The 12,224-nt window shown below is 39.0% G+C and overlaps 2 protein-coding genes across 2 annotated transcripts; both read left to right on the top strand.

The window, feature by feature from the left end:
* The first annotated feature begins 255 nt into the window (after positions 1-255).
* On the top strand, positions 256-2,563 carry pxmp4 (peroxisomal membrane protein 4). The gene is made up of 4 exons (XM_070903343.1): positions 256-392; positions 1,129-1,191; positions 1,283-1,481; positions 1,594-2,563. The coding sequence occupies exons 1-4, from the start codon at positions 280-282 to the stop codon at positions 1,858-1,860; spliced, it is 642 nt and encodes a 213-aa protein (XP_070759444.1). The 5' UTR covers positions 256-279; the 3' UTR covers positions 1,861-2,563.
* Positions 2,564-5,366: 2,803 nt separating this feature from the next.
* On the top strand, positions 5,367-10,998 carry tgm5l (transglutaminase 5, like). The gene is made up of 14 exons (XM_070903233.1): positions 5,367-5,373; positions 5,530-5,712; positions 5,817-6,050; positions 6,471-6,589; positions 7,043-7,171; positions 7,521-7,698; positions 7,919-8,054; positions 8,248-8,351; positions 8,461-8,700; positions 8,806-8,859; positions 8,950-9,159; positions 9,258-9,415; positions 9,800-9,936; positions 10,510-10,998. Exons 1-14 carry the CDS (start codon positions 5,367-5,369, stop codon positions 10,661-10,663), a joined length of 2,043 nt encoding a protein of 680 aa, XP_070759334.1. The 3' UTR covers positions 10,664-10,998.
* Positions 10,999-12,224: the final 1,226 nt, after the last annotated feature.

Below are 12,224 nucleotides of genomic sequence, written 5' to 3'. Positions count from 1 at the left end.
ATACATCTACACAGCCTACATTTTTTTCAATACCTTTACATACAAATGAAGTTAAGCTTTCTTGGTAAAATATATACATTTTTCATTTTTTGTTTACTCTCAAAACGCACATTTTTTCTTTTTTTTTCTTTGTATCAAAAACACCACAATAACGTTAGTTCACTAGTTACATAGGAACCTAAGTTATAATGCTGCACTACGGCGAAGTTTCGCTGTGACCCATCATTGTAGTTTGTGTGTGCAACATGTATTTGTGTCGTGTCGGTCCTATTGAAAGTCATGGCAGGTCCTGAGCTGATAAACACTCTTCTGTACACCGTCAATAATCTTCTGCAGCAGGAGAAATACAAAGCGGCATTGGCCGTTTTGAAAGGATTCAGAAACGGCGCCGTGTGAGTAAAAACATTCAATAAACTAGCTAACGTTAGCAAGCTAAGCTCCTTTACCACACAGCTAGTAGCTAACAGGTCAGCTGTAGTTTACAGTGGTGGCTAACTGTGGCTTCCTGGAGCCACCGTGGTAACTTAAGGCCAGTGGGGGAATGTAACTGTAACTAAAGTACATTTAGTACCGTATTTCAGTACAGTTTGAGGTACTTTTACTTTATCTGAATGTTTCCATTTTTTGCTTCTACTTCACTACTTTTTGGAGACAAATGTTATACTTCCTACTCCACTACATTTATTTGACAACTTCAATTACTGGTTCCTTTACAGATACAGATCGTTAATACAAAATATGACTAATACATTAAGATATATTGTTATAGATTAAACTACGCAGCACTATATGATGTAGCAAGTTGACATTAGACCCACCTTTACAACCTGCAACATTAGTGATGCTTACACATGAATGCACCAATAATTGTAATTATTATGTATAGTATATTTTTCTGAATTAGTCAATTTGCATAATGAGTACTTTTGATTATATTTTAATGCTAATACCTTTCTACTTTTACTTAAGTGAAATATTTGAATACTTCTTTACCACTGCTTAAGGCAACAAGTAGGATTTACAGTAGATGTTGTTGATTATACTGATACCACTGAGGATGTTTGACCTTGTTTTGTAGCCAGTTGTACTTCTAGGCAGCATTGACATTACAGTGTGTTCATTTCTCAGATATGGGGCCAAAATCAGAGCACCACATGCCCTGGTAATGACATTTCTATTCAGAAGTGGCAGGTAAGAATTTGAGTTATGTAATTTATTTCAGCACCACTGCAATACTACCCATACCTCTGAAGTCTTAACATGTATTTCTTTCCTCTGGTAGTTTGAAGGACAAGCTCAAAGCCATTTTGAAGGCCACATACACCCACTCCCGCAACCTGGCATGCTTTGTTTTCACATACAAAGGACTACAAGCCTTGCAGGAGAGGATCCAGGGAAAGACTTTGCAATCTCACTCCTTTCTGGCTGCCTGTGTTGGAGGATGGTTAGTGTTTGGAGATAACAACAACATCAACAGTCAGGTATGACCCAACTTTTGACATTTGATCGTCATAAGTACATCATTATACATCTAAGACTGTAATTACTCAAGTAAATGTGTTCAATCCATTAAAACCCTTTGCTCCTCTCTAGATCAACATGTATTTGCTGTCCAGGATCCTGTTCGCTCTGTCTCGGCTGGCTGTAGAGAAAGGATTTATCTCCCAGCCTAAACATGACCCTTTTCCACTCTTCGCCACGCTGGTGTGGGGCATCGTCTTGTGGCTGTTTGAATATTACCCACACACCCTCCAGCCCTCACTGCAGTCCTCGATGAACTACCTCTACCATGACAGCAATGTGTGGCATGACATCTCGGACTTCCTTGTTTATAATAAACCAAGGACTGCTGCTCAGTGATGAAGCTTTAGTTTTTGTCAACATGGACCAGCCCTCAAAATAATTGTAGTATTATTTTTTATAATTATTAATATTCCAAATATTATTTAATGTTGCCTTTTAAGAATTATTGTTAGGTTATAGTTTGTACTATACTGTGTTTGATTCATTGACATATGTATTTTCTTGTGTGTCCAGCATGCTGAAGCGGTCAAAGCTAACTTGTGTTTGTATGACACCAAAGATACACCAGTATATTTGCATACCATGTTTAATGTGATTTTTTCTGCTGATATTTGGGTGATTGTATAATTGTCTGAATTTAAAATTTCAGTTTAAAATTAAAACATTTGCGCATCTCAAGGGTTCCTCTATGTAATACACACATAATGAAAACAAAAATAATGACTCCATTATTTTTTTTAAATGGCAGCTGTTAATTTTTTTTGTTAGAACAAGAGCTGTTCAAGCGATGCGCCACTGGGTATCTTTTTCTGCAAAGCAGTATGCAGGTTATATCGATGACTTCATGAAATATCCTGTAATGAAGCACTATGATTCCCAGTTTGTGTGTTATTACTAATAAAATGATGATTCTTTCATGCTGCTGGAATCCTGCACCTGCTTAAGAAATACTGGATGTACATGTCGAAGTTTTTGATAATTTACTAATGTTTGTTTAATAGCTCAAGGTGTGCCATTATTGTATGTTATTAAATGAGGGCTGAATGAAATCCTGTTTCAGTCAAACCTGTTTCCATTTTTTCTTTTCTTCAAAGGCTTACTCATCTCTTTTGCAATTCAATGTTTATCCAAAATGAATGGAGCTGCAACTCATTACGTTGTATAAATGATTTAGTTAACTGTGGCATATTGCCTTATGCAATATTAATCCAGATTAGAATATATAATACGGTCCAGTGTGTAAACAATGGTTATGTCACCTTTTTTCTTTAAGTGTGTGCTTGACTCCCTAGTACAGTTTTTAAGTACTTGTACTTTACTTGTACTAAGTACTTGTAATTTACTTGACTACATTTAAGAGGAGAGTATTGTTCAATTAACTCAACTCCATTTGTTTTACTTTATTTGGAAGCCATAGTTAGTGGTTATTGGCAGATTAAAGTTTTGCATTTAAAACACATGATCAGCTTGTTATATATGATGGAAGATTCTTGAATAAACTAATTAACTGTTTGGCGACACCTTAAGTTGCTTGACGTCCTCCTGGTCCCATTATTCATGTATGTTACAATCTATTTATAATTTTGTCATCATGATTGCCCATACTGTCATTTTATTATGTATGTCTTTTCTGTACACACGACATCTACTGCATGTCTGTCCGTCCTGGGAGGGGGATCCCTCCTCTGTTGCTCTTCCTTCCCCATAGAAAGTTTTTTGGGGGAATCAAGGGTCTGAGGATAAAGGGTGTTGTATGCTGTGCAGATTGTAAAGCCCCCTGAGGCAAATTTGTGATATTGGGCTGTATAAATAAAATTGACATGACTATCTAAAGCAAATAAAAATAGCTCTGCCTCGACCAACTACAACATCTGAATTCTGCTTACAGATTAATGCAATCAAATACTATATATATAACACTCTGAAAGGGTCCATTCTGCATGAATACTTTTACTTCTGTACTTTTACTAATATAAAACTTTGAAGGTATATACTTCTTTAGCCACTGGTCATTGTGCCTAATGCCGCCTTATGTAAAAGAAGAAAGAAGGAGATAGAATATAAGTGTGAAGGGAACTAGTGTCGGAAGTGTTAAGGGGTATTATGAAGCATTACATTTAACTTAGTGATATGGCGACATCTGATAGACAGGTAGAACAATTGCCCCTATCATGACTCAATCAACATTCATTCTAGAAAAATGCTTTCCACCCAATGCACAATACATACCTGTCATTACAAAGAGACATGATTTGTGCAATGAAGCTATTTTCTCTTCTTTCTTGGAGGCAAGTCGAAACATCGATGGAAACACTTCAGTTACAAGTAACTCTCATGCCTCTTCTGGGGAAGAGGTAACTGTAAAATTCATTGTGCAATACTGTCAAGGCTGCAGGCAGTGGACTAAAGGGCATTTTAAAAATGATCTATTGCTTATTATGTACCATGTATTATTGTACTACAGTGTGCATCAGTTTTTGCCTTGTTGACTTGACGGGGGACATTGGATCACAACAATGTCTGTTCAATAAAATATAGGTTTAGTTAAGCTCTTGACAGTGTGTATGATCTTTTGTCTCACATAAGACATTTTACCATGGTACACATACCACTACTACCTACCATGGTACCCACTGGTATTCTAGCGTACTAGAGTGCATAACAGCTGTTATGGTTTTATTGGTTTTGCTAATACGTAATGCCCAGCAAACTTTGAAGACAAATGTACAGAATGGGAAACCAGTACAAACAGGTCCACCACACCATGACTAGGGACATGACCAGACCGGGATCTCGCTCAGGTGTATAAACCAAACATTTAGCTCCTCTTTATATAAAAGGTCACTGGATTTGTGATAGTTAGTTGCATCAACAGGCATTCTTTAAATGTGAATCATAGAAAATAACCAATCAATATTAATCAATATTTTGGTACAAAGTCGTACATGAGTGGTTTATTTTACAGTTTTCTATATTTATACAGTGGGTGAGATGCCAATTCAATGATACTGAGAATAAATCAGTCTAAAGAAGAACAAACTGCAAGTGTGCACAAGAATAAACTTTGATGTGTACATGAATGCATTAGAAAAATAAGAACTAATAATATTGAAAAAGAGAATTAAAAAATATAAATAAATAATACATAATTGAAGTATAAAGTTGGAAGTAAAAAACAAAACCCAGCATCTTAATAAGCCATTCTACATTGAGCCAAAGATGATGATGAAAGTCTATTACGGCTGAGTTGTAGCAGTGAGTCAAGAGATGATTGTAATTTAGCCAGCCTGGATTCCTGGGATGCAAACAAAGTTTTATCTCGCACAAGTTAAAGGGCAGACACATGCGCCATGATGCCAAACTCATCCTCGCAACATAGTGGTGTAACAGCACATAGTATGAAAAAAATACTACAATAAGAGTTTGTGAGCTGTATGAGTAGATATTAGCCAGAAACGGCAGTTAGGTTTGATATCCACTTGTGTTCACTAAAACAGTATTTCTGCTCCCGCTTCAGGTCTCATATCATCAGTGTTCACGCCCCAACGCGCTAACGTAATCCTCTCTAGTTGTCTGTTGAAGTGGGTGAGTCTGATTACTCACAGGAGGCCCACTGTACTATTCGTATGAAACTGCACCAGCAACATAGTCAACGAGGAGGAGTGTCCCATTTTGTGGCGTATGTTTTGTTACAAATGACTTGAGGGCCTTAGTAACAACTGAGGAAAACCTGTACACTTTCACACCACCACGTGCTTTCAGAGGGTGGGGCAAAGCTTTATATAGCGGTAGAGGGTGACAGTAGGGACATAAAGAGTGTGCTGTGCAAAAGAGACTAAGAAATGGAAGGTGAGATTCATCTTCAGAGATGCGGGCTCTTTTTCTCTGCTCACTTTGTTCTCAAACTTTCTATTTATTCCCTATAGGGTGTATTTTTAGTGCCATCTAACTGTTGAATGCATTTCTTCTGTAGCAATTTCTTTATTTTTTCCCCTTATTTTTCAGACTTGAGTTTAAAACATGTCAACCTGGAAAAATCTGAAAACCTGGAGAGACACAGGACAGAGGGCTTCAGCAGCTCCAAAGCCCTGGTGGTGCGAAGAGGAGCCCCATTCAAAGTCAGTCTGCAACTGGAGGGGCGACCCTTCAACCCCAAGACTGACTCTCTGAGGATCAAAATCATGCTAGGTAATCTAGATTTAGATTTAATCTACATCTTTTTGTTTGTATGCAACCAGTCTGAACCACAATTTGAAATTCCTTTGCCTAATTGTCTTCTCTTCTCTCCTCAGGCCGCCTGTATGTGATAATGCCCGTCACTTTCTCCAAGGATGTTTCTTCCTCCCATTGGAAAGCCTATATTGACCCAGAGGGCCTGAACCTCAAGAGCCCGTCCATATTCATCTCCTCTCCTGCCTCCGCCTTGGTGGGCTGCTACAGATTTAAGCTGTGTGTGTTCTCTCAGGACAGCCAAAAGACCTGTGCGTTCGGCAAATTCATCCTGCTCTGCAATCCCTGGTGTCGTGGTGAGTTAAAGTGGCAACCCAGTAAATTGATCAGAAGCTTTTAGGAAGTTTAGCAGACTCAGAAAGTTTTGGTTGCTTATAATAATGCAGCAGCAGTGAGCTAACCCAACCAGAAATGTACTTAAAGACATGGTTTGTGTGGCTGAATGAGTTCATGATGATGTATTGCATTCATTCATCACCTTTAAGTTCCTTTTATGGGAGTCTGATCGCTACAGTAAGAGTTGTGATGTGCTGTGTGAATCATACCTGGGAGATAAGGACTCATAGCAAATGTCTGGCACCAGCTTCACAAAACAGTTGAAAAAATAAAAATTAGTATGACAACTGAAGCTTTAAGCTATATATGATGGATGCAGCAGTGTATTTGAAAATGTAAATACGCTAGGATGTACTAAATGTCCGATTTATTTTTTGCAGAGGATGCCGTCTTCATTCCCTTTGAGGACCAGAGAGAGGAGTACGTCCAGAACGACTCCGGGTTGCTGTTTATGGGGACAGCTATGAACCTTGTGTCAAGGCCGTGGTCCTTTGATCAGGTATGAAAATAATATCTGTTGATCAGAAAAAAAAACATCATGTTATTTACAGAAGAGGTGCTGACTGAACTCTGTGGTAATTTCTTGGAGTGTAGTTTTTACATTGAGCCTCTTAAATGTAGTATTTATTGTAGTGCTGGATTGCATTTCATTATACAAGTATTGCTTATGTCCACTTGCTGGATTTACTTTTAATCCTTGAGCTGGATTAAACCCTTCTGTCTCACAGCGATTTAAACAAATTCAGGGAAATAGAGGGAAGGCGTAGTCGAGTGTTAACAGGTGACCAAACATACCCAAATCTTCACCTTTATCAAACCCCAATCTTAAACCTGACCTCAAATATCACATATTGGTCTCTTGAGAGTGAGTTAAGCATGCATTTATTAGAATATGCTTCAAACGTCATTAAATGTTAATGTAATTCTCATTTCTTTCTCTCTACTTATGAAGTATGAGCCTGGTGTTCTGGAGACGTGCCTGAATCTGCTCCAAGTCAGCCCTCAGCACCAAAAGAACAGCAGAATGGACTACCTGAACCGCAACAACCCCGTCTACATCAGCCGGGTCGTGTCTGCCATGGTGAGTGTGAACAGAAATGTAAAAACTTCAAGATAGAAATAAATCCCTCACTGCCAGTGTTCTGTTTCAACAGTGTTTTTATTTACTTCATATGACAACGTGAGCGTCGCTGTTGCTTATTAAAAACGTGTTGTGGCTTGAACTGAGACACTGTGTTCCACACATTGTAAAGATGAGCACACTCTGACTCTGTAATTATTGCAGTAAAACGGTCGATTAAAGTAGTTATTAAACTGCCACCGGGAATTAGAGTAATCTGGGAGGATGTGAGATACCCAAGCTTGTTTTACGATCTTTGAACTGAAGCGCAAAAATGGAAAATTACTTTTTTCTTCTCTTTTATGTGCAGATCAACAGTGAAGACGACCGTGGCGTGCTGAAAGGGAACTGGTCCGGTGACTACGAACAAGGAGTTCATCCCTCCATGTGGACGGGGAGTGGTGATATCTTGAAACAGTGGGCTCAGTCTGGTTACAGACCAGTCAAGTATGGACAGTGCTGGGTGTTTGCAGCTGTCATGTGCACAGGTGATTATATCACAATAATTCAAAACTTTTCAAATGACAAAAAATATCAGTCAAGCACTGTTCACTCTTTACCTTTAGTACTAAACCTCTGAAATATAATGTCATGACTGATGTCTCATCAGCCTTGTTCACGTACTGGATCATTTTTTCATGACGCAATGTTCAGATATTTTCATCAGCATGTAAACGTCTGTTTCTGTGTTTTAATGACGTCTTTCAGTCATGAGAGTTCTTGGCATTCCTTGCCGCGTCGTCACCAACTTCAACTCTGCTCACGACACCAACGGCAACCTGGTGATTGAGGAGTACTACACTGAAACAGGGCAGAAGCTGAAGCGCAGCAAAGACAGCATATGGTCAGTCGTGATTTCACTTTTGAATCAGCAAGTATGATCAATGCGTTTTTGTGACGGTTTTGGTACATTTTCTAATACAGCCCTGGCTTATTAAATCCCTTTTTGAATTAATTTAAAGACATTTATTTAGTTTTGTGAAGCAAAAAAAGCCTATTCATGCTTTGTGATGTCTTATTTTGGCCCTTGTTAACAGGAACTTCCATGTGTGGGTGGAGTGTTTTATGACTCGCAGAGATCTGGGATCTGGAATGGATAGCTGGCAGGTTCTGGATCCAACCCCCCAGGAGAGGAGTGGAGGTGTGTGAGAAACGCTGTTGTTCCTGTTGTGAAAAATTTCACACGTCATTGGTCATCTCTGAACTTGTTTTCTACTAAAACCTTCATATTCTTCCTTCTTTTATCCCAGGAGTGTTCTGCTGCGGCCCGGCCCCAGTCAAAGCAATCAAGGATCGGCGCATTGACCTGTTTTTTGACATCCCTTTCGTCTACGCCGAGGTGAACGCCGACGTCCACTCAATCGTGGTGAGCGAGGGTCGGGTTCTCAGCTACAGCACAGACACAGAGAAAGTGGGATCCCTCATCTGCACCAAAGCTGTTGGCTTCCCCAGACACCAGAACATCACCGGAGACTACAAACACATCAAAAGTATGAGCCAAAAACAGAAAACACATTCATGAAGTGGCCTAATGTTCACTCTAAGGCATAAATAGTTACTCTGCTCACATTTTTCTTTCGATCTTTACAATATAGGCCCGACTCCATCAAGAAGTTCCACAATGTCAGGAGACTCAACAATAAGGACAGGTAATTTTGAATTTTGAATACTTTAATCAGACTCGTCATCTGTTTAAACACACGTCATCTCACGCTCTGGCTTTCTCCACGTTTATTCAGAACGCTCAAAGGGGTTGTTAGTCTTCCTGAACCTGGATAAAGCTCCTGTTGCCGGGGAGCCTGTCCGCTTCACGGTGAAAGTTATCAACAAGCAGAGCGTTGCCAAGATGATGAGGGTGCATCTCAACGCCCAGGCTAAAGAATACTACAACAGCCCCTCAGACACCTTCTGGGAAACCCACGGTGTCATAAAACTGGCACCCATGGAAGGTAAATTCACTTTTCACTCATCTATAGACTCACAACTTACACTTCTGAAGCACTGCTGTGGTTTAAACTTCTGTCTCTTTTTCCCTCTCTCTTTCCAGCCAAGGTTGTTCACCAGCAGATCCTCCCAGTCCAGTATGAGGATGTGGTGGGAGACAACCTGATCAACCTCGCAGTAGTCCTGGAGGACATGGCCAGTCACGAGCGGGTCCTGGCCTCGGACGAGTTCAATATTGCCAGCCCACAACTCACCATAGAGGTACTTGAGAAACAGAGATATTCTGAATGTTACTTCTGCTGAGGGATTAAGAAAATAAAAGGAAGGTATTAGGCTCTTTAAATGTGTGATGGTGAGATTCAAGAGTTAATCTCTCCCATCCAGCTCACTGTTGAATCCATAATGCATTCCAACTGTCGGATACCAGATATGGATTGCTAAACAAAGGGATAAAATTACTCACAAGGAATCTAAAATATTTACTTATCTGATGGCAGCAGCAATAAAAAAATGCATCTTTGGTTTGATCATTTCACTCATTTAAAGCATCATATAGCTTCAATTAAGTATTCTTATTGACTCACTTTATTTGAGGGGTAATTTAAGGGAATTATCAGGGGTCACTAACATAAATTTCTCCTTCAGATTTCAGATGAAGATTCCATTGTGTGTAACAAAGAGCAGACTGCCACGGTGACCTTCACCAACCCATTTTCTCACCCGGTGAGTGGAGTACTGACTGTAGCTGGGGCCGGGCTGATCCAGGGCAAGGTTCACTACAGGTAAGAATAATGACTTCTTGTCTACTGTTTTTTTTTTATGTACGTGTTCAATGTTTAATGTCGTAGGCACCTCAGTGATTTATGCACATCATGAATGGCTGCAAAAAGAATTGAGCGAAGGAATGCTCAAATATAGGAGTGTCACTGTGAAGTACATGACAGTACAGCGTGTCCGTGCTCAAGGAATGTAGCCTTGTTACATTTGTATTGTTCTGCTTATGTTTGTGTTCAGTGTTCAGGCAGGTGTAGCGAGGATAATCAACGTAATGTTCCACTGCTGTGTGCAGATCGAGGACTATAATTAATTGCAACCGAGGGGTTATTTTAGGCTGCCATGGGTCTGAGAAGAGTGTAGTTAAAGATATAACCTTACAATGTGTGCTAAGTTTAGACATTCACAGGGAAATCATTTTAGCGTAGCTGTCACAAACAAAATTTGTCTGATGCAGTCAACTGCAACCAGATGAAAGCAGGTCACAGTAGGAGCCAGTATCAGCCATTCATGATCAGTGCAGTAGTAGTAGTAGTAGTACTTTTTTTACATTTTGTGAACTCTTATATCTTCTCCTGCAGGATGCTCCCACTGCGCCCAGGAGGAAGAGTGGAGCAGCACATCACCTTTATCCCCAGTATGGTGGGAACAAAGATGCTGCAGGCCAGCCTGTCACTCACAAACATCAACTCCAGTATCAGAGGCTTCAAGATGGTCTCCATCCAAAGAGCTTAGGTCCTGTTTTTTCGCTTTACAGTTGGCTCAGGTGCCACATTTGGGCAAAGTACTTACATTTCTGATGTCAGCATTGTTTTGCCTCAGAAAAACACTTGAATAACCACAAGTGAAGCCAGAAAATGGCAACCAGGTGGCAGCAGTCGCAGAGGAAACATTCAGATTACTGCCATCCAACCCTTATGTTTTTTTAATTGCTGTGTATGACGTACAAATGTGAATAAATATTTATTTGTTTTGCTATTTATTTAGCTATTTATGTGTTCGAGCCATGAAAATCAACATTGCTACCTGAAAATCTCCACTTTTACTTGAAATTAAAAAGTTGCAACAAATTATTTGAATGGATTATTGTGCTTTTTGCTTTGTTTGAAAAATAAGAAAATAAATGTTTAAATTTACTGTATGTCACATTTCTTCTGACTGTCAAACACATGATTATGGACTTATGTTATTGCTGTTGTGCCCTGAAGAGGGAGACCTTTCCTCAAAAAAGGCCACTTTAATTCTCAAACCTCTTGATAATTACATTTAATTCGCACATCCATAATTTATTCATTGGTCATTTAATCCCTCATTTCATACGCTTCAGAGTTGAGAAACTCGACTCACCTTTCCCCACAATGCAATTAATTTATCTTTATTAATCTATTTTAACTGTCTGTCAAAACAAATCGACATTATATACAAATCATAGCTAAGCTGACAGGCAGTGTAATCGGCACATGCACAACCATACCAGTTCATCTATATTACAAACAGGTTATTAGGACAGAAAAGAAGGAGAATTAAAATATGAACATATACAACCCAGAATCGAAAGGAAGAATTTGAGCACCAGCCTATAATACAGCATCTTCAAGACAACTTCTTATCAAAACATTTTTACAAGAACATATTTTTGGTCTTTGAAGGGATTTTCTTCTATGCCGTGCTCCCAAACTGTGTATACCTCATCGTGTTGCGAATTTAACTAATAATAAATAGCTCACATTTTAATGGTAAAATACAATCAGACTATTTTCAATAGCCTCTACCTATGAGGAGAATATTATCTGACATTTATCTAGCCGACATATGAATAAAAACAATTCTAAAATAATAGTGAAGGCAAAATCTATCCCGTGTAACATCATAACTTTAAGTGTTTGTTTGCAATTTTGTCTTTAAAATAGTATTGGCCAGTGGAAAATAGGGTTTAGTCTCGCAGCAAATAAAAAAAGCACACAGCAGAACAAACAATCTAACAACAATCTGACCTTTTCATCCACGCAGACGTACTCACTGTGTTCAATAAACATGATGTAACATTTTGCATTCACTTTCATAAAGTTGAGATGAACTGAATAAAAAAAAAAAAAAAAAAAAAAAAATTTTTTTAAGTATTTGCAGTATTAACCATCGTTCCCTGGGGTTAGTTATGAAGCTTTGGTCCCTTATTTTACTTTGGTCTTTTGTTTTGGTTCAGCGCTTTTGGCTTCATGTCTGTGTGTCATAGATGTACTGCAGTCTCGCTTCGAAATCCTCACAGTTCCTTTGGCTTTGGTGTGAAATTGTCCGC

The sequence above is a fragment of the Enoplosus armatus genome, chromosome 3 (assembly GCF_043641665.1).
Source record: "Enoplosus armatus isolate fEnoArm2 chromosome 3, fEnoArm2.hap1, whole genome shotgun sequence".
NCBI classification, from domain to species: domain Eukaryota; kingdom Metazoa; phylum Chordata; class Actinopteri; order Centrarchiformes; family Enoplosidae; genus Enoplosus; species Enoplosus armatus.
The sequence above is the reverse complement of the archived record's forward strand: the minus strand, read 5'-3'. Positions and strand labels throughout refer to the sequence as shown.

What these genes read in the sequence shown, in the direction of transcription:
- pxmp4 (XM_070903343.1), top strand. Translation starts at nt 280, where the DNA reads ATGGCAGGTCCTGAGCTGATAAACACTCTTCTGTACACCGTCAATAAT. An exon ending in GGATTCAGAAACGGCGCCGT is followed by an intron (nt 393 to 1,128) that starts GTGAGTAAAAAC and finishes TTCATTTCTCAG; the next exon opens with ATATGGGGCCAAAATCAGAG. An exon ending in ACAACAACATCAACAGTCAG is followed by an intron (nt 1,482 to 1,593) that starts GTATGACCCAAC and finishes GCTCCTCTCTAG; the next exon opens with ATCAACATGTATTTGCTGTC.
- tgm5l (XM_070903233.1), top strand. An exon ending in GAGGATCAAAATCATGCTAG is followed by an intron (nt 5,713 to 5,816) that starts GTAATCTAGATT and finishes TTCTCTCCTCAG; the next exon opens with GCCGCCTGTATGTGATAATG. An exon ending in GCCGGGTCGTGTCTGCCATG is followed by an intron (nt 7,172 to 7,520) that starts GTGAGTGTGAAC and finishes TTTTATGTGCAG; the next exon opens with ATCAACAGTGAAGACGACCG.